Below are 20,411 nucleotides of genomic sequence, written 5' to 3' on the forward strand. Positions count from 1 at the left end.
TGAGTACAAATAAAAGCCTCAGTTATCATAACTGTGCAGGTTAATTTGAAAATACATAAATATGCACAGAAATAGAGAAATAGATTTAATAATTATAGATTTGGTTTCATTTTTTTCCCTATTTGATTTTTTATTTATTATTGTAAATTAATTATTATTCATTCTCTATTTAACAATTATTTTAGTATTCATTTTCCAAATAAATCGCAAATAAATGTATATTAAATAAATGCATACTAAATAGGTAATTTGTCAAATAAATGAAATAATGCATTTTTTTATGCATATTTATTTAGTTATTTTTTATAAGTTAACCTGCATATTTGTTTGATACATTTCTTTCTTTATAATTGAATTAATTAATTTATTGAGTCATTTATTAATTTCTTATAACGACAGCGTTAGTCCTCCATACAGTACAAGTGCCCTTCCATGTTGTGCAGCTGCAAAACAGACTGAATGACCTGTTATTTCTTTTCACGTTGAAATAATTTCTGTTATAGCCCTTCAAAAGTAGACCTGTTTTCCTGACGCTCCATGAATGTATTTATTTCAGGTGAAGGCGTTCGGTCCAGGCCTTCAGAACAGCGGTTTGGCCGTTGGAAAGCCCACTGAGTTCACAGTCGATGCCAAGCAAGGAGGAAAAGCTCCTCTGAAGATCGCGGCTCAGGTAGGGCTGTGTGTGTTTCAGCATATGAACAGAACTGTACTGCAGCCCCTCAAACACCTCAGTCTTCATGTTCTGAACACATTTTGATAGATCTATTCCACTTTGTCTCATTTAACTTTCCACATCCGCACAGGACGGGGAAGGCACTCCTGTGGATGTACAGGTTAAGGATAATGGCAACGGCACATACGCCTGCGTTTACACCCCTCGTAAACCAGTAAAACACACCGCCATGGTCTCCTGGGGAGGAGTCAACATCCCCGACAGCCCGTTCAGAGTGAGTATGCACACGCACACTGAGAGAAAATACATTTTATAACATGAAAGTCTTTTAAGCTGTCGTGTTTTTTGATCACAGATGAATATCGGAGCAGGCTGTCATCCAAACAAGGTGAAGGTCTCCGGACCAGGGGTGGCCAAGACCGGCCTCAAGGCCTTCGAGCCAACTTACTTCACCGTGGACTGTGCAGAGGCTGGGCAAGGTAGAGCCACAATAAATCACAGCAGTATTTTCTGTCACTGTATACCTGTTCATCAAAAATGGATCAAGTTCCTTTGTGAAATCTGAAAGGGGTTACTTGTAGTTACAAGCCATAGATAACCATTATCCAACTCTGCAGTTATTTTTAGCATTTACGGAGCAAGTAAGGGTCCTTCAGCCCATTGTTTCGGTTTTCCGGACTGTAAATTCAGCTCTCACTGTTCCAGAAAAAAAAGCTCTGATAAACCCAGCGTACCCACCTGCCTTGTACCAAATGACAGATGCTGTAGACAAAGCTAGTGCAGAAAGTGGAGCATTCAGCAGCTTGCAGGCCAGAGCAAAACATAGATCAAAATTTGGCTTTCATCCATCAGGTGGACAGAGACATGACGCAGGATTAAAGTGTATGTGTCTTGTGGATGTGAAAATAGGCATTTGTTTTCCTAATAAGTTCGCCTTACAGAGTTTTTGTGTGGCTTTGGTGAATCTGAACTTTCCCTTTTAAAACACCAAAGTGGTTGCACTGAATCGCTGTGAAGCTCAGAAACCATTAGTGTGTCATGATGACTTTTGTCTGCTGCCCTTTAGGTGACATCAGTATAGGAATCAAGTGTGCCCCCGGAGTGGTGGGACCCGCAGAGGCCGACATCGACTTTGACATCATTCGGAACGACAACGACACATTCACTGTCAAGTACACTCCTCCTGGAGCGGGCAGCTACACCATCATGGTCCTGTTTGCTGACCAGGTGGGTTCGGATTCCGCAGTGTGTTGCAGCATGAATGAGAGCAAGAGCGTGCACGTGTGGAATTACGGAGAATCTGTGTATTCGGTTTGTTGAAATGTGCGTTTGACCACAGTATTGCTCCCGTTTGTGGCTTAGGCTATTCCAATGACGCCCATCAGGATCAAAGTGGATCCTTCTCATGATGCCAGCAAAGTCAAGGCGGAGGGACCAGGACTCAGCCGCAGTGGTGAGACACCTATTCAGTAGTTGTGTACATTTATCCTTTTTTCATTTATCTAACTATTAAAATCTCTTCACATTATGTGCTATGGTGGTGATCACAGCTCATACCAACACACTGTTTTCTGTTTATTGCAATCAAAAAAGCAGATTTCCTGTGAAACAGAGAATTTGGGAATTATTACGTGATTTTTACCTGATTTTAGTCATGACTCACTTTGATCTCTGATTCATCGTTGTTCTCTCTTTCAGGTGTTGAGTTGAACAAGCCCACTCATTTCACTGTGAGCACTAAAGCAGCAGGAAAGGCAAACCTGGACTGCAACTTCAGCAGCCCAACCAAAGGAGAGGCTGTCAAGGACTTTGAAATCATCAACAACCATGACAACACACACACTGTGAAATACACGCCCGTGCAGCAGGTGAGATGGGAGAAGCACTCAGATTCACATCCAGTCTCTACTAAGTCTGTCCACATACAGATTTAGAGGATTGGTTTGGATGTTTTGAAGTGTGGTTGTATGAGGTACTTATCCATAGTAAGTGTACAAACTAACTAACCAATGGAGGCAGCAGTAGACCGGCAACGCCCGTGGGCTGTGGGGTCAAATGGCTGTTTTGGTCAAAGGACTCTGGTGTCTTTGAAGATAAAAGCATTGATAACAGCTTCAGTTCCCGTCAGAAATGTCAAGAATAAATTATAGTGTACACTTAAACTGATTATTTTAGGTGTCTAAAATACATCCCAGCAGTACATTACTTTGCCCCTGTGCTGGTGCTCCTGTCTGTTTCTCCAAACTCCATCTACACTGGTAAAACCCTGACTATGAAGAAGAAGCGCATACAACCACACTTCAGTAAATCTGAACTTTCCCTTTAATAAATAGTGTGACATTTTCACTTAGCTTTCTTGCTCAGAGTTAGATGAGAAAATTGAGTACGACGTTAGTGCCAGGAGACGGTTAGTTTAGCATACAAAGCCTGGCTCTGTCTGAACTGTCATTTTCTTGGTCAGTCCTAAACGGGCTGGATTTATGTTGGTTGGTATATTATATTATTATGCTGTTAGTCAAGGCAGCAGAGTGTCCACCCTTTCCTACATATTAATTAGTGTGAATACATCTCTGCCACCCCTCCCCTTCCTGCCCCAGGGCCCTCTGGGAGTTGCTGTGACCTACGGGGGAGATCACATTCCCAAGAGCCCCTTCAGCGTTGCCGTGGCACCCACGGTGGACCTCAGCAAGATCAACGTCACAGGCCTGGGAGACAGTGCGTACTTTCTTGTCCTTGCTCTTGTACCTCTCCACCTTCTGGGTTCAATCCTCATATTTATAATATATACTGTGTGTGTATATATATATATATATATATATATATATATATATATATAACCTCCGTACATAACCAGAGCCCACTGGCCTTTCTCATGTCATTTTTTTTACTTTCTGTGTGAAAATGACCTGTTACTCTTGACCTGAAATCCCTTTCTGCTAGGAAAATAAACAACTAAATGAAGTTATGCATGATGGATAATAATAATAATGATGAGCCATCAAGTCAATATTATGAGTTTGTTAGTAAAAATGATGACCCGAGTAAAAGTTATGCAATACTCAACTTTTGAATTATGAGGTCATCATTTTAATTTTCTTATTTTAATAGTTGCCCTTATATAGAAAACCTCTCAACCATACCATGTGATATCTGGTATAGTCTTTTTCCAGCCGGGTAAAGAATGACAGTCTGTCTTACAGTGATCTCTTTGCTTTGTGTCTCATTGTAGAGATGACTGTGGGCAAAGACCAGGAAGTGACTGTCAAATCCAAGGGTGCTGGCGGTCAGGGAAAGGTCGCCGCCAAGGTGACCGCACCATCAGGGAAGCCAGTGGCCAGCAAGGTGTGGCACATTATTTGTTGACTTGCATTTTTAGAAGCTTAGTGTCCGTATGGTCCGTAAACCATATGTGGTCCTCTCAGATTTGCCTGATTAAGATTTAGAGCAAAAACTTGCCTCTCTCATATATGATAAAGTTAATATGTGGTTTTATGTCTTGATCCAGGTTGAGCCAGGGCTGAGCCCAGAGACCAGTCAGGTGAAGTTCATCCCCCGAGAGGCGGGGCCATACCAGGTTGAACTAACCTATGACGGAGTTCCCATCCCTGGATCCCCTTTCAACCCTACAGCTTATCCGGTCTCTGATCCTTCCAAGGTCAGCCACAGTTCCTTGCAGACGTGTTGTTACAGAGCCACAGAAAAATAAAATGTGTTTAACATTTCAAAGGTCATTCATCGGTTATATCTGTCCGCTCTCGCCTCCCCTCTCAGGTCCGCTGCTCTGGCCCAGGCCTGGAGCGCGCCAAGGTCGGGGAGAAAGGGGAGTTCATCGTGGACTGCACCAACGCCGGCCCGGCTGAGCTGACCATCGAGATCATCTCGGACAGCGGCACCGAGGCCGAGGTTCACATCCAGGACAACGGGGACGGGACCTACACCATCACCTACATCCCCCTCTACCCCGGCTCGTACACCCTCACCATCCGCTACGGGGGCCAGGATGTGCCCAACTTCCCCGCTCGGCTCACCGTGGAGCCCGCGGTTGACGCCAGTGGAGTGCGTGTGTTCGGTCCAGGAGTGGAGGGCAAAGGTAAAAACCCGCAGTAGGAGATCGAAATACAAGATGGGGTTTAATGTTCACACATTCACATGGTATTTTGTGTTATGGCCACTAAATTTGATGTATTTTGTGTATGTATTTTATTTTCATCTTTTATCCCTATTCCCTTTCTTTATCCTACGCCCACATGGGACTGATCCACATTGAAATACACTTTATTCTTTCTGAAGTACAGTGTTTTTGCATTCACTTCCATTTACTCAGTCAAAGCGGGCTGCTGCGCCACAGTGACCCCTGACCTGATATCACCCTCTCTGAAAGTGACTCCAATGAGTCCCCTATGGTGCAGTGTACAGATTTCTAAATGGAAAAATAAAAATAAAAAAGCACTATCTGATTCTGTTTCAGCCTGTACAATTTGACACACACTTTACAAGCTCGTAAACATTTCATGTCCTGTGTTTTTTTTCAGGTATTTTCCGTGAGGCCACCACAGACTTCACCGTTGATGCTCGTGCTCTCACACAGACCGGAGGGGACCACATCAAAACCCTCATCAGCAACCCGTCCGGCAGCCGCACAGACGCCCTGATTGCTGACCTCGGAGACGGAACCTACAACGTGGAGTACACTCCCTACGAGGAGGGTGAGTTCAAACAGAAACAGTGTGTGCAGAATTTCTAGGTTTGTTATTGGATTCTCTGACGCTGACCTCATACTGTGTGAACGCCTCAGGTCCGCACAGTGTCGAGGTGTGCTATGACGGCTCTCCGGTGCCCAAGAGTCCGTTCCATGTCGGTGTCACTGAGGGCTGTGATCCAGCTCGCGTTCGTGTGCATGGTCCTGGCCTGAAAGGCGGCATCACCAACAAGCCCAACAAGTTCACCGTGGAAACCCGGTAAGTGAGGCAAAGCTTTCACACAAGCTCCTGTTCAACCACAGGGACCCCCAGGGACTAGGAACCAGGGCTAAATGAAGAAAATGTTACGCCCCAAAAAGCCCCTGACCCCTACTTTCTGAAAGTACAGGAACTTTCGGGGTGGGGTCTGCAGGGCTGACCGTCTCTGATTTGTCAAACACACTCAGCATCCCTGCTTCAACTCTTGTACCAAAGGGAGCACTTGATGACGAGGGTAGAGTATTTCAGTTTGTTCAAAGTTGGTATGATAACTTTAAAAGTAAAGTTAGGCTTTGCTGTCGGCTTCCCGACTCATTTAAAAAAAAAAAAAAAAAAAAAAAAAAAGACAGAGAAATAGAAAAAGATCTGACTTTAGTAAGCTGAGAGCTTGAGCTGTAGAACGATCAAAAAAATATTATTTAGTTGCTTTTTCATAAGTCAGCAGACTAGTTTGCCTAGTCTTTACTGGTCTTTAGACTGCAATGCTAACGCAGACAGAAGGAACCTTTTTTGTTCCTTGAAAAGTAGTCCCGTGACTAAAATTACCAGGAGCTCTTTGGGTGGAAACGGGCCTTTAGAAGAGTTCAAGGTGGGAAACGCAAACGTCACTGAAGTGTGTCCTGCTTCTACCTTTAACGTCCTTCGTCTTCCCTCTGCAGAGGAGCAGGTACCGGTGGTCTCGGTCTGGCAATGGAGGGTCCATCAGAGGCCAAAATGTCCTGCACTGACAATAAGGATGGCAGCTGCAGTGTGGAGTACATCCCATACGAGACCGGCAAGTACAATCTCAACATCACCTATGGAGGACAGCCCATCAAAGGTACGGAACGGCTCCAGATGGAAGAACTAATCATTATCAAACAGACATTTCCATCTCACTGTCATGATGTTTAACGTATTAAAGAATTTAATTATGAGCGAGTTAGTTTAGCACTGGTCTGGTTGCATTCAAATGAAAGGATTGGTTCCTAGTGAAAGAGGGTTGGCAACTTATGTGCTGTCGGTCATGTGTCTTGGCCAAGTCACAGCATGACTTAGGTTTTTTTTTTTTTTTTTTTTTTAATATAAAAATGTTCATGAAACTTCACTGTCTTAGCTTGCTAACCTGGTAGGGCCCGGTAGAATCATTGTTTTTCTAACTTCTCTGAGGTTTTGTCTGCAGGTAGTCCATTCTCTGTGCCAGTCAGTGACACAGTGGACAGTACCAAGGTGAAGTGCCAGGGTCCAGGCCTGGGGAACAATGTCAGAGCCAACATCCCACAGGCATTCACAGTGGACGCCTCCAAAGCTGGAGTCGCCCCACTGCAGGTCCGCGTGCAAGGACCCAAAGGTAAGTGTGTGTGCTGGTATTTTGTGATGGTCACATACAAAAACCTAAGAATTGAAACACTTTGAACACTTCTTCTGTGTGTTTAGGTGTGGTGGAGCCAGTGGAAGTGGTAGATAACGGCGATCAGACTCACACTGTCAACTATGTTCCCACCAGAGAGGGACCCTATTCCATTAATGTCTTGTATGCTGACGAGGAGATTCCACGCAGGTAGCACACAGAAGCTCTTTGAACGGGCACAGATTCAGTGCACAGTCAACATGTTCTCACACAGGAGTGTTTTTTGCCCTTTAGCTTCAGTTTGTGTTCATGCAGCATCTCCTTTGTCCCTCCGTCAGCCCCTACAAGGTGAAGGTGCTCCCCACCCATGATGCCAGTAAGGTACGTGCCAGCGGACCCGGCCTCAACACCACCGGGGTGCCCGCCTCCTTGCCCGTTGAGTTCACCATTGACGCCAAAGACGCTGGCGAGGGATTGCTGGCGGTGCAGATCACCGTGAGTGCTCGCATGTGACGCACATCAGAAAAAATGAATAACAATTACTGTGGTTAAGTGTTTTTCAAACTTTGGTCACTTTTCACCGCCGCAGGACCCGGAGGGGAAGCCGAAGAAGGCCAATATCCGTGACAACCATGACGGGACCTATCTGGTGTCCTATGTGCCGGACATGACTGGCAGATACACCATCCTCATTAAGTACGGAGGGGATGAGATCCCATACTCCCCCTACCGCATCAGGGCCCTGCCCACCGGAGACGCCAGCAAGTGCACCGTCACAGGTGTGTACAGGATGGTCAGACCACTGCTCATACACCTGTTTGAAAATGAACTCTTAAATTAAATGTTATCGTTCAATACAATACACCCAGATTTCTCAGAGGGAGATCAGATTTTCACCAGACCCACACACACACACACACACACACACACACACACACACACACACACACACACACACACACACACACACACACGTCTCAACACAACCAAATGTTGCAAGAGCACCCCGTTTACTGTAATGAATGAACAGCAGCAGGAGGCAACAGCTCAGAAGACGCAAGTGGGAAAACAGTTAGCCATCAGATCTTGTTTATTTAATCCATACAAAACCCAGACATTTGTCAAAAAAAAAAAAAAGTTTTATTACACATCAGTTCTGTGTGCTGGTAGGTGGATTTTAAACAGAGCTGAGCTAGCTGGTTGCTATGCTATGATAAGCTAAGCTAAGTGGCTGATAAATGTACCGGACGTGATACTTAAAATTGAAAAAATATATATATATTTAATATTTCATCTCCTAGGTGTACTGCTGCTCATATCTTCTTTTTTTTATGCATTGTTATGTTGTGTTCCTCACGCTGTGCTCCTCAGTTAAACTCCCTGCTGCACACACACACACACACACACACACACACACACACACACACACACACACACACACACACACACACACACACACACACAAACTCCCTGCTTCACACTCCACCATCACCGTTTGTTTTCATCTAAGTGTTTGGAGCACAGTTATTGCCTCCCACCACCCCCACCCCCACCTGACTGTCTTTTATTTGTCACTTTTGTTTTCTCTCGCTCCCCTGCTTCTCACCGTTCCTATTATCAGTCTCAATCGGCGGTCACGGTTTAGGTAAGCCTACTGAACGACTTTGTCATGCAGAGGACCTGCTCTACCTTTTCTCTCTAACCTGTAGCATGGAGGATAGTGGCACCCAGCTTTTAAAGTGATATCCCATTCTCTCTCTTTGTCTACTCCTCTTATATACCTCTCTCTCTTCCAGTGCCTTTTCTTCCACTCATATCTTTTCCACTTTCTCTGTCAAACCGTTTGCCTTCATCTCCCTCTCTAATTGTTTATTGGACAGACTAATGGACTAACAGAGGAGGTAGGATGGCATGGTGGAATGGCTAATCCTGCTTTCAGTTCTACATGGTGAACTGTATGATAATAATCTACGAGTCATTGGTGACAACATACAGTAGATGGAAATAACAAGACTACATTTTATCCAGCTTTATCCTGGTCTCATGGTTGTGGACTGTGCATGCTGAATGTAGTGTGTGTGTGTGTGTGTGAGAAGAAGTGTGTGCCTGTTTGTGTCTCAATATGATAAAGAAGTCTACATCTCACCTTTTGAGCCTTTCCTTCCTGATTCTTCAGGAGCTGGTGTCGGCCCAACCATCCAGATTGGCGAGCAGACAGTCATCACTGTGGACGCCAAGGCTGCGGGGAAGGGCAAGGTGACGTGCAGCGTGTGCACGCCCGAGGGGGCGGAGCTGGACGTGGACGTTGTCGAAAACGAGGATGGCACGTTCGACATCTTCTACACGGCCCCCCAGCCTGGCGAGTATGTCATCTGCGTCCGCTTCGGAGGGGAGCACATCCCTAACAGTCCCTTCCAGGTCACGGTGAGTGCTGTGAAACGTTTATTTAGGTCGGTTGAGCACAGATTTCAGACTTCAATGTTTAACAAACCACAGAAAAGCACTTTTAGACTCTGGCTAATAAATCTGTGTGTCGGAATAGTTTGCAGCAATGAGGAAAATGGCTATATAGGTGCTTATAGTTTATAGGGTGAGTCATGTAGGATTTTTTAAAAATCTACATTTGACTCTGTTGCCAGCAACTGCAAGTATATTGCATGTTAGGCAATGTAGACATTTCAAGCATCCCTGTTGTAAGGCTGTACTGAATGTCATTTTTTTTTTTCTTAATTTAAAGCTCCTTGAGGTTTTTCTAATGAAGCTTGGACTGTCTGTGGTCATATTTTATGATTTCATCACATACATTTTTTTTCTTGTGTTTAATTTATGGTGCTGTTAAATTGCTGCTACACCGCTCCGTTAATACAGGTGCAGGCCTCTCTTTGTGTGTAACAAGCGGGAGTGTAAATAGTTTTTTGAGCTGTGAAGCTCTTTTTATTATTTGAAAAGCTAAAGGCCAGCAAATATGGATTGAAGCCAAATTCTTCGTTAGATAAAAACATGCTGTGAATGTTTACATCTATATTTTTTGTAATACATTTAAACTTTTGTACTCGACAACGCGCTTGAGTTGAATGTTGGGAAGGTAAAGCAGCTAAAATCTAAATAAAACGTACACATAAAATAAAATAAAAATTTAAATTAATTAATTAAACCTAATGAAATCTAACTTAAACCGATACGTCCACAGCAGCACATTACTTTGCTCCAGTGCTGGTTCTGCTGTCTGTTTCTCCAAACTCCATCTGCTGTAGTAAAACACTGACTATGGAGAAATAGCTCACTTCTAAACATCTGAACTATCCTTTTAGGCTGCAGTGCCTTACGAGGAATGCCTTCAGCTGGATAATGACCAGTGATTACATTATTTTGACAGGCAGGATGCCTAGGATATACTAGGATTACAAACGGAGCAACCTACACAGTCTCAGCTGAGTGAGGGATGCTGCATGGTGGGAGTTCCTTGACACTGTTTCTATCCACAGAAGCTTCGTGATTGGGTCCCGGTTGCGCCAGACATTTTCTAATTCACTCTGACTGATGTTTTATTCCCCTCCAATCCCTTTCCATCTTTTTTACCCTTTCCCTCCCCTACACGACCCCTACCTACCCCACCCCCCTCAGGCGCTGGAAGGAGCTCCGTCAGACCAGCTCATGCAGCAGAGCCAAATGCCCCAGTACTACGCTCAACAGCCCTGGGTACCTAAACCTCTGCCTCCAGCCTCTCTCATCCCTCTCAGCTCAGTTTTTTGTCTTCTTTTCTCTCCTCCATGTCATCATACATGCCCTCCTTTCATCAGCCTGCATCAGTGTCTGCTGTCTCTCTTTGCAGGTGTTTAACCTCCCTCCATCTCAAAAACAGGATTCATTAATGACATGCACAGTGCAACAGAGCTGCACAATAAAAAAAAAAATTAAAAAAAAGATATATTGATATTCTTCTCCTGTGTCACTGCTCCAAACGTGTGCACACCAATATTATTCAGCAACGTGGGAAATAATTCTCCTTGCCGTTAAGGAATGAAACATTTTCATAAATCATTGTGCAGCCCATCTGTTCCACAGTGCTCCATGTCAACTTCGCTTGGGAGACAAAAGCCATTTTGAGAAACAATCAATGTGTCCGCTGCTCCACATTTTACAAAATGGCCAACTGTGCTTTGTCATCCTCCCCTTGACCTAGCGGCGTTTTTGTCTTCATCACATTCTCTCTCACAGTTTTGTGTTGGTGTCATCATCCTGACCATGATCACCATTGTCGCCTCCATTGTCAATCATTTCATCTCATGATTGTCTCATTCCATTCTGTGTTGGTGTATGGGAACCTCTACCTGCCTCCCTGTCCCGTGCTTAGTTGATTGCATCTCACTGTAACCACACCAGACTCCACAACCTCTCCATGGACGGCATATATGACCTCCGCCCTTTTGTCTCCTAGGCAACAGACAGACCGATGGGAATGAACGGTCTGGACGTGGCGGGGCTGAGGCCGTTTGACCTCGTCATCCCATTCACCATCCAGAAGGGAGAGATCACAGGTAAGTCTGCAATACAGTGAGAACGCAATCTTAAGTGAGGATTTCTGTGTCTCACCGTGCGCTGTGTTTTTGTCCCATGTCCTTTAAGGTGAGGTCAGGATGCCATCGGGCAAGGTGGCCAAGCCTGACATCACAGACAACAAGGACGGCACTGTGACTGTCAAGTACGCTCCCACTGAGGCCGGTCTGCATGAAATGGACATCAAATACGACGGCATCCACATCCCTGGTACGACTTGACATCAGACTGTGTGCAACGGACTTTCATAACGTGGAATGTGCATGATAAATCCTTCTTCTTCTCTCTGCTGTCATTCACAGGAAGTCCCCTACAGTTCTACGTGGACTACATGAACAGTGGTAATGTCAGTGCCTACGGCCCTGGCCTCATCCACGGGACCGTCAACAAGCCTGCAGTCTTCGCTGTTAACACTAAAGATGCCGGTGAGGGTAAGTACTGAACCAGCAGCTTGTGTAGAAATGTTGTCATGACTGCACCAATAGATGTTAAAGATTCTACACATTCATTTTATGTCTATTTGTCTTTATTTAACCTAACCCTAACCCAAATCAACAGAAACTACATAATTAAAAAACAAAACAAAAATTGAACGAAAACAAAATATATATACACACATACACGTGTATATACACATACATCTTCTTTTTTTTAAAGCAATAAAGATGTTCATTAAAAAGACAAACCAATAATAGCGTACTAGAAAAAAGAAACAATCCCACTAAACACTGTCTGCTCACATCGTGTCATTGTAGGCGGTCTGTCTCTGGCCATCGAGGGTCCTTCCAAAGCAGACATCAGCTGTGTTGACAACCAGGATGGGACCTGCACTGTGTCCTACCTGCCCGTCCTGCCAGGAGACTACAGCATCTTGGTCAAATACAACGACAAGCACATCCCCGGCAGCCCCTTCTCTGCTAGGATTACTGGTAATATCACCTGTTTTCAGATCTTTGATTATGAACTGGAAATACGAAGGCCACCACATCACCGTCATTTCCACATTGAAGAATGGATAAAACTTTAAACTAATCAACAGTGACCTTGAACTTTGACCTCCAAAATTGAATTATTCTTCCGTGAGTCCAGGTGGACATTTGAAGAAACTCCTTTCAGGCGTTTCCGAGATATTTCATTCACAAGAATGGGATGGAAGTAAAACCCCAAAACAAGAATATGTAAAATTCGGGCCAGATCTTATACATTGAACCTTTAAACTAATGCCTGCGCTCATGGAAGCCCAAACAAAGAACTCCCTATTCCATTGGATCCGAAGCTGGGGTCATGCTTTAACTCCTTTTATAAGGCCCACTAGTTTTCCAAATATTGTTACCTGTTAAAATCAATTTTTTTTCTTTTTCTGTTGTGGTGTGAAGTTTGTCCTCCTGATGGTGCCTGTCCCTGCTGTGTGTCCTCAGGTGATGACTCCATGAGGATGTCCCATCTGAAGGTGGGCTCAGCCGCAGACATCCCGCTGGACATCGGTGATTTTGACCTCAGCCAGCTGACCGCCTCCCTGACCACGCCCTCGGGCCGCGAGGAGCCCTGCCTGCTGAAGATGCTGCGTAACGGACATGTTGGTGAGTGTATTGTGTGGTGGAAGGCGAGTCTCAGCCGCTGTCATGCTGCTTCCTGTTTTAACCCTTGCTGTTTTTATCTGTCTGTCACAGGCATCTCATTTGTTCCTAAGGAGATCGGAGAGCACTTTGTGAACATCAAGAAGAACGGTCGCCATATTCCCAGCAGCCCCATCTCTGTCATGATCAACCAATCAGAGATCGGAGACGCCAGCCGCGTGCGCGTGAGTGGACCGGGCCTGAACGAGGCCCGGACCTTTGAGCCCGCTGAGTTCATCATCGACACTCGTGATGCAGGTACATGCTGGAGGAAAACCATTTATTCATTTCTTTCTCAGCCATCCAGGTTTCATATTCATTCTCACTCCCTCGTGTTTCCTCCACACACACAGGCTACGGCGGCCTGAGCCTGTCCATTGAGGGGCCCAGTAAAGTGGACATCAACACTGAGGACCAGGAGGACGGCACCTGTAAGGTCACCTATTGCCCCACTGAACCAGGAAATTACATCATCAACATCAAGTTCGCTGACCAACATGTGCCAGGTGATTACTCAAAGACAGACATGGATTAGGCTGCAGTACATTACAATTCTGAAATCGCTAATCCTAAATCTGTATTCCCAACTTCTGATCAAAGTGTGTCGCAGCAAACTGATGTTAGTATGGCAAGTCCAAACCATCTGTAAATGGACAACTAGTGAATCCCGATAGGAGATATTCCTCACGCAACAAGGCATCATCTCAAATTTCAAGACCTACCATAATTAGAAATATGACTTTTTAATATATTTTATGATTTAAAATTCTGAAAATCTAATTTCAGAATTGTCGCTAGAACAGGTACAGTTCCGCATGCTCGCAGAGATTTCTTTCAAACACAAACCAACTGAATGGAAATGGAAATGATAGCCCAACACAAACACTTACATAAAACACCACATTAGCATTAGCCATGTTTCCTTGATATCAGGAGTGTTTACATTAGTGAACTCGGGCTAGGTGGACCGTGTCCCGATTTCCGACTTGAAAGACGGTTTCATTTCACCGCTCCGTGTTTCAGGTCGTCTTTTCCGAGTCCCGAGAACAATGGATTTCAGCATTGCAGAGCGATGATAATGATGAATTACTAAACTGAGACAATCATATTGTGTGTTTGTGTGTTTTGTGTGTGTGTGCGCAGGGAGTGCCTTCACAGTGAAGGTAACGGGGGAGGGCAGAATGAAGGAGAGCATCACCAGGAAGAGGAGAGCAGCATCGGTCGCCAATGTCGGCAGCCAGTGTGACCTCAGCCTCAAGATCCCAGGTAATGATGACATCATAATGCGTCTCTCTGTGGCCATGGTAGCAGTCAAACCTATTGGTCCAAATGAGTAATGGACATGTCCACCAAATGTGGTTAGATTAGCACAAAAGAAGAGTTCAGGAAAGACATTTTTTTTGCAATTTAAGCAATGCCCACAGAATTTGGGACAACTTTGAGGGTCAAAATCCCCAAAATATTCTTTCCAGCTTGGTCCAGAAATGTTGTGTACCAAATTTGATGACAATTGCTCAACATTTGTAGGAGGATAATAATGGGATACAATGATTTGGAAACAATTCAAGACGGACAATCAAGACGCAAAATAGGCGTGGCTTATATGGAAAGATTGGTCTGGATCCACAGATTCAGGATTTTCTTTTTGGAGACTTCAACGGTTTAGCTAGTGTCAGAGATATTTCTTTCTAACTGACTTGTCCAGTTCTTCCACAATGTTCCATCGTCATATCAAAGTTAAAAGGTATATAGACTCACTGCATGTGTGTATTCAATGACCCAACAATCCGACCGGCTGTCTCTCCAGAGATCAGCATAGCGGACATGACGGCCCAGGTGACGAGCCCGTCTGGCCAGGTTCACAAGGCCGACATCATGGAGGGAGAGAACAACACCTACTGCATTCGCTTCGTCCCCACCGAGACCGGTGTGCACACCGTGTGTGTGAAATACAACGGCGTGCACGTGCCTGGCAGCCCGTTCCAGTTTACCGTCGGGCCCCTGGGAGAAGGCGGGGCTCACAAGGTCCGTGCCGGAGGGCCGGGCCTGGAGAGAGCAGAGGCTGGAGTGCCAGGTTGGTGCGGTGGCTTGATTATCAGTCTATGTGTGTTCTTCTACACGGCGTATCTGACTCATGTTTTGGCCCTGGTGTAGCTGAGTTCAGCATCTGGACGAGGGAGGCTGGTGCCGGAGGTCTCAGCATTGCTGTGGAGGGGCCGAGCAAGGCTGAAATCGCCTTTGAGGACCGCAAGGACGGGTCCAGCGGAGTGTCCTACATCGTGCAGGAGCCCGGTGAGAATCGAGGCGGGGGGAGGTTTATGCATGGATGAGAATTTAGCTGAAAAAAATAACACATCTAGAAAATGTATCTTCTTCCGTGCAGTTTTTCTCTTTTTCTTTTTTTTTTTTTTTTTACCATAAATGTTTGTTTCATGTGTTCTGTGGAAGCCTGCCGCTGTTATGGTATTGTTGTGACTGTTTGAGTGACCTTCTGACTCAACGGCTGTTCACCTGTAGGAGACTACGAGGTGTCGATCCGTTTCAACGAGGAGCACATCCCCGACAGCCCCTTCATCGTCCCCGTGGCCTCGCCATCTGATGACGCGCGGCGCCTCACTGTTGCCAGTCTTCAGGTGAGGCTCTGAGACATACACACATCCGTGTGCACACACGCCAGGCCGCAGCGCGTCGCCTACAATGCAGCAGCAGCAGCAATAGATATTTAATCAGCGTTCATAGTGTAGAGTCGGTGACGATTTTACAGGTTGTAATAGTTAAAAGTGTAAAACATGGCCTGCTACAACTGGATGTTGTAGCAGGCCAAGGTGGTTGTAGTTGCGTAAGAGCTGCTGCTGCATTGTTAGTCATGTGCAAGGGCTTCTGGGATACTAGAGGACTGTGTGTGTTTCTCGTGCCTCATTCTAAAGGCTGCCAACAGCCTCCCACCTCTCAAAGTGATACGGGGCGCTAAAGGGTTAAAGAGGTCTGACATGGGCTACTTTTCCTCTCTGTCTCTCTCCTCTCTTTCACAGTCACTGAATGGAAACACAATCCTGACAGAAAAAGACAGAAATATTTTTATTCTATCTAGATTTTTCTACATGTTGAGTCAAAATGATTAGATACTAACTAAACATTGAAATTATGATGATATGTATTTTATATTTGTAGCGTGCATGACTTTTCATCTATTATTTTCTTCAACCTGTTGGACAGACCGTACAGACTTTCAAACATTAGCATGAATTTTCATGCTCACAGATAAAAAGTCCAAACGGGCTCCTTTCCACAAAAGAAAAGTCACTTTTTCTCTCTCTATCCTTTCTTTCTGACAAATAACTGCTACCTCTTCTTTCCACTGCACAGCCCTCCTCTTTAGCCTTGTTAGCAACCTCCAGGTAAGGTAGCAGCACATGTTGTATGAATATGAAACTGGTGATCACAATGCTTTTAAGTGGACGGTACTGAGTAAACAGATTGCCGGTTCTTGTGTTCAGCTGGGGGAGGTTGGATAGTGATCTGGTGTAACTTAATGGTGATGAGGTGTTGAGTGTGTTAGTATGTGTTGTTGAGCAGGAGTCGGGTTTGAAGGTGAACCAGCCGGCTTCGTTCGCCGTCAGCCTGAACGGGGCGAAGGGTGTGATCGATGCGAAGGTCCACAGCCCATCTGGAGCTCTGGAGGAGTGCTGTGTCACTGAGATAGACCAAGGTAACCACAGGGATGCTGTCCAGAGTCCTCTAAACACCCTCAGACTGTGCACTCTGAGGTGTTGCTGGACATGAGAACACGTTTTTATGCTCCTTGCCTCTCCCCTCCCCTCCGTTTGTCTAGATAAGTACGCAGTTCGGTTCATCCCCAGAGAGAACGGCCTCTATCTGATTGATGTGAAGTTCAATGGAAGTCACATCCCTGGTAGTCCATTTAAGATCCGAGTAGGGGAAACAGGCCAGGCTGGAGACCCTGGGATGGTGTCGGCCTACGGGACAGGACTGGAGGGAGGCACCACAGGTAACACACTAAAGAATTATCAGCTGAACAGAAATGTCCCCGGTCCTACAACACCTTACATTTGTCCCAATCCTCACCTCAATCCTCCTCTCGTTTGCCTCCAGGAACTGCGTGCGACTTTGTGGTGAACACAAGCAAAGCGGGCCCTGGCGCTTTAGCCGTGACCATTGACGGGCCCTCCAAGGTAAAGATGGACTGTGTGGAGTGCCCCGAGGGCTACAGGGTCACATACACCCCAATGGCTCCTGGCAACTATCTGATTTCCATCAAATACGGCGGTCCCTACCACATCGTCGGAAGCCCCTTCAAAGCCAAGATCACCGGTAAGAAACGTCTTAGTTTCTTTTAGGGAAACGAGATTAAAAACTGAATGTAAATCCTCCTGAGATCAACTTACACCATCACCTCCATCTCCCAGGTTCCAAGCTAGTGTCCAGCCACAGTATGCACGAGACCTCTTCTGTCATGGTCGACCCTGTGACCCGGGCCATCAGCTGTTCTCAGCAGGGAGCACCCACCCAGTCAGATGCTAGCAAGGTCACGGCCAAGGGCGTGGGCCTGACCAAGGCCTTCATCGGTCAGAAAAACAGCTTCAGTGTCGACTGCAGCAAAGCAGGTGTGTGTGATTGTGACGTCAACGAGTGCCTTTTTTTCTGCGCTTTTACACATCCCCAAGAGATAAGTCTGGCCAAGTGAGGGAGTCAATTGTGGACGAATTGAACAATTTGAATGTAACAGTGAAGAGTTTGAATTATCTACTACTCTGATTAGATCCTCTAACTGGCTTTATCTCCGTGGTAACGCCAGCTGAGGCCTATGGGTATTGTGATATTAAACAAAGAAGAGTTGAATCTCCCTCATTGTCCCCCTCGGCTCCCTTAAAGTCGAGATGGGGGGGCGAAGATAACAAAAACAGGGATTTATTCATTCACTCTTATTGTATCTAACTTTCTATGGATCATAATAATACCCATATCGGGTATAGAATTTATCTGCAGATGCTCAGGTTCAAAATGAGACCAACCTTTCCTGTAGATGTCAGTTATTGCCAAAACTTGGCCTGCAACAAACTAGGTAAGGTTTTTTTTTTTACTGGCCTAGCTGATTGTTGGAAATGTCAGTTGTTGATCACTTGCGCCCCTACTGGCCAGTTAAGAGGAGTGTTTAGTCAGCAGTCAAAGACGGAATAATACATCTATAACATAGTGAATCACCTCAACCACCAATATGAGCTGATAGGTCCAGTAGAATGTGAGATGAGCTGTGGACAGACGACAGACAGACACACACACACACACACACACACACACACACACCTGCTCATACTCACCTGCTCATACTCACCTGCTCTGTCTGCGTCCACAGGTCGTAACATGCTCCTGGTCGGTGTGGATGGTCCCAAGGTCCCCTGTGAGGAGATCCTAGTGAAACATTTGGGCAACCGCATGTACAACGTCCAGTAGAATGTGAGATGAGCTGTGGACAGACGGACAGATATACACACACACACACACACACACCTGCTCATACTCACCTGCTCATACTCACCTGCTCTGTGCGTCCACACAGGTCGTAACAGTCCCCTGTGAGGAGATCCTAGTGAAACATTTGGGCAACCGCATGTACAACGTCAGCTACCAGCTCAAAGAGAAGGGAGAGTACATCCTGGTGGTCAAGTGGGGGGATGAGCACATCCCTGGCAGCCCATACCACATCACTGTCTAAGGACCCAGCTCCACCATCGCAAACCTAAACCACTGTTTAACACAACTGAAATTCTATTTAGAGTCTAACCGATCATTGTTTACAACTCCAAGTCCCTCCCATGTTACAAATTAAGATTTCTGGCTTATTTTGTTTGTGTCTTATTACTATTTAATCAACTAGAAAACACAGTCTTGCGTCAATGTTTACCCTCAGCCAGATTTCTGTGTTTTACCCACAAGTTCATGTTTTAGTCCAGAATCTCCCAAAGATGAATGCATTGACGCATAATGCTCTCCTTCTGGTCATTCGATTCGTTCCTTGTTTTATTCTTCTGCCTCATTCTTCATTAAAATTAGGGAGGAAAACGATGCACCTTTTTTTTTTTTTTTTTTTTACATTGTCAGTCATGGGCATGAGTGGCCATTAGCAGAGTTGTCTGAACTAGTGTACAGTGATAGGATAGCTTAGCGTAGCAGCAGTAGAGTGTGGCCCCGCTGAGCCCAGCATTGGATGGAAGGTTACTGTTTACACTGGAGGAGCTTATCTTACGTACATAAACGATGGATTCAGTTTTATATGAACAATCACAGGACTTGAACCAAAAAGTGTCAGAAATAATGTGCCTTCCCGACCCACGAGAGACGAGACACTTTGACGTAAGATCTTTAATTGTCCGTATAAAAGTCAGATGAACTGTTGCTCATAACTATGTGTGCTCAGCACTGGTTCAGCCCACTTCAGCACGTGGCTTTCATGACGCTCTTTAACTAACCTGGCTGTTCAACCTGCTGCTAGTGTTATGTTAGGTTTTAGGCACTGCTGATCTGAAAGCCGTACTTTGGATTAGTAATAGGGAGGTAATAAAGGATTAAAGATGTGAGCAGGAGAAAGACACGTTTCACAGTAGCTTCCTGGTGGTTTGTCACACATGCTCTCTAAACACCGCTGCTGTTTTAATGGCACACAACATGTGGTCTGCGTATTCATTAGGTTGTAAAACTATTTTGCCACAGAAAGCGTCTGATTCAGAAAAAAACCATGAACAGTGACGTTGGGATGCGCTTGCGGTGGTTCACCTTTTGAGTATAGAACTTTCTCATATACAATAAAAGGTTTTTAAAAGGGAAGTTTCTAACGTTGTGCTGGACAGATAGGACAGAAGATGATGTTGTGGGTTTGGTCACATTCTGATTAAAACACGATTGACCAATAACCAAAAGAGAACAGATGTTGCTTCGTTTTCTGCTCAGTGTTTTGTGTCTTGCCCCCGTCAGCCGCCTCTCACCCCCCTCCCCTTTTCCTTCCAGCTCGCTTTGTGCATAGTCTATCTTTCAGAACAAAAAAAAATGAATCTTGTCCTTAATTAAAAAAAAGGCTTTAAAGTGTTTGTAAGACAGTATTTTGATACACAATAAAGTTGTCTAAGTATTTTTTCTGTCAATCAAATGTTTGTTTTTTGTCTTCACAAAAAAAACTGTTCACATTGAATGAAAGGATCATTTGAGATTCTAATTTATGACAAATATAAAACGGGTGAAAGAGAAATTCAATCAAATGTGTT

At 45.1% G+C, this 20,411-nt stretch overlaps 1 protein-coding gene across 1 annotated transcript in view; it reads left to right on the forward strand.

Moving 5' to 3' along the window:
* The window catches only part of flna (filamin A, alpha (actin binding protein 280)), a 47,782-nt gene extending 27,502 nt beyond the window's left edge, over nt 1-20,280 (forward strand). The window contains exons 14-50 of the mRNA XM_054609881.1: nt 557-670; nt 804-947; nt 1,029-1,152; nt 1,740-1,900; nt 2,036-2,126; nt 2,372-2,541; nt 3,271-3,388; nt 3,903-4,015; nt 4,179-4,328; nt 4,445-4,763; nt 5,206-5,379; nt 5,469-5,631; nt 6,291-6,451; nt 6,794-6,961; nt 7,048-7,171; nt 7,300-7,456; nt 7,551-7,740; nt 8,583-8,606; nt 9,138-9,385; nt 10,586-10,660; nt 11,400-11,499; nt 11,588-11,728; nt 11,821-11,949; nt 12,274-12,447; nt 12,937-13,098; nt 13,189-13,392; nt 13,488-13,640; nt 14,278-14,400; nt 14,942-15,208; nt 15,289-15,426; nt 15,652-15,767; nt 16,711-16,843; nt 16,967-17,143; nt 17,248-17,466; nt 17,562-17,759; nt 18,509-18,602; nt 18,778-20,280. Of these exons, the coding sequence (XP_054465856.1) occupies nt 557-670; nt 804-947; nt 1,029-1,152; nt 1,740-1,900; nt 2,036-2,126; nt 2,372-2,541; nt 3,271-3,388; nt 3,903-4,015; nt 4,179-4,328; nt 4,445-4,763; nt 5,206-5,379; nt 5,469-5,631; nt 6,291-6,451; nt 6,794-6,961; nt 7,048-7,171; nt 7,300-7,456; nt 7,551-7,740; nt 8,583-8,606; nt 9,138-9,385; nt 10,586-10,660; nt 11,400-11,499; nt 11,588-11,728; nt 11,821-11,949; nt 12,274-12,447; nt 12,937-13,098; nt 13,189-13,392; nt 13,488-13,640; nt 14,278-14,400; nt 14,942-15,208; nt 15,289-15,426; nt 15,652-15,767; nt 16,711-16,843; nt 16,967-17,143; nt 17,248-17,466; nt 17,562-17,759; nt 18,509-18,602; nt 18,778-18,868 (5,607 nt within the window). The 3' untranslated portion in view covers nt 18,869-20,280. The remainder of the gene's footprint in view (nt 1-556; nt 671-803; nt 948-1,028; nt 1,153-1,739; nt 1,901-2,035; nt 2,127-2,371; nt 2,542-3,270; nt 3,389-3,902; nt 4,016-4,178; nt 4,329-4,444; nt 4,764-5,205; nt 5,380-5,468; nt 5,632-6,290; nt 6,452-6,793; nt 6,962-7,047; nt 7,172-7,299; nt 7,457-7,550; nt 7,741-8,582; nt 8,607-9,137; nt 9,386-10,585; nt 10,661-11,399; nt 11,500-11,587; nt 11,729-11,820; nt 11,950-12,273; nt 12,448-12,936; nt 13,099-13,188; nt 13,393-13,487; nt 13,641-14,277; nt 14,401-14,941; nt 15,209-15,288; nt 15,427-15,651; nt 15,768-16,710; nt 16,844-16,966; nt 17,144-17,247; nt 17,467-17,561; nt 17,760-18,508; nt 18,603-18,777) is intronic.
* Nucleotides 20,281-20,411: the final 131 nt, after the last annotated feature.

Source organism: Anoplopoma fimbria, chromosome 12, assembly GCF_027596085.1.
Source record: "Anoplopoma fimbria isolate UVic2021 breed Golden Eagle Sablefish chromosome 12, Afim_UVic_2022, whole genome shotgun sequence".
In the NCBI taxonomy this organism is placed as follows: domain Eukaryota; kingdom Metazoa; phylum Chordata; class Actinopteri; order Perciformes; family Anoplopomatidae; genus Anoplopoma; species Anoplopoma fimbria.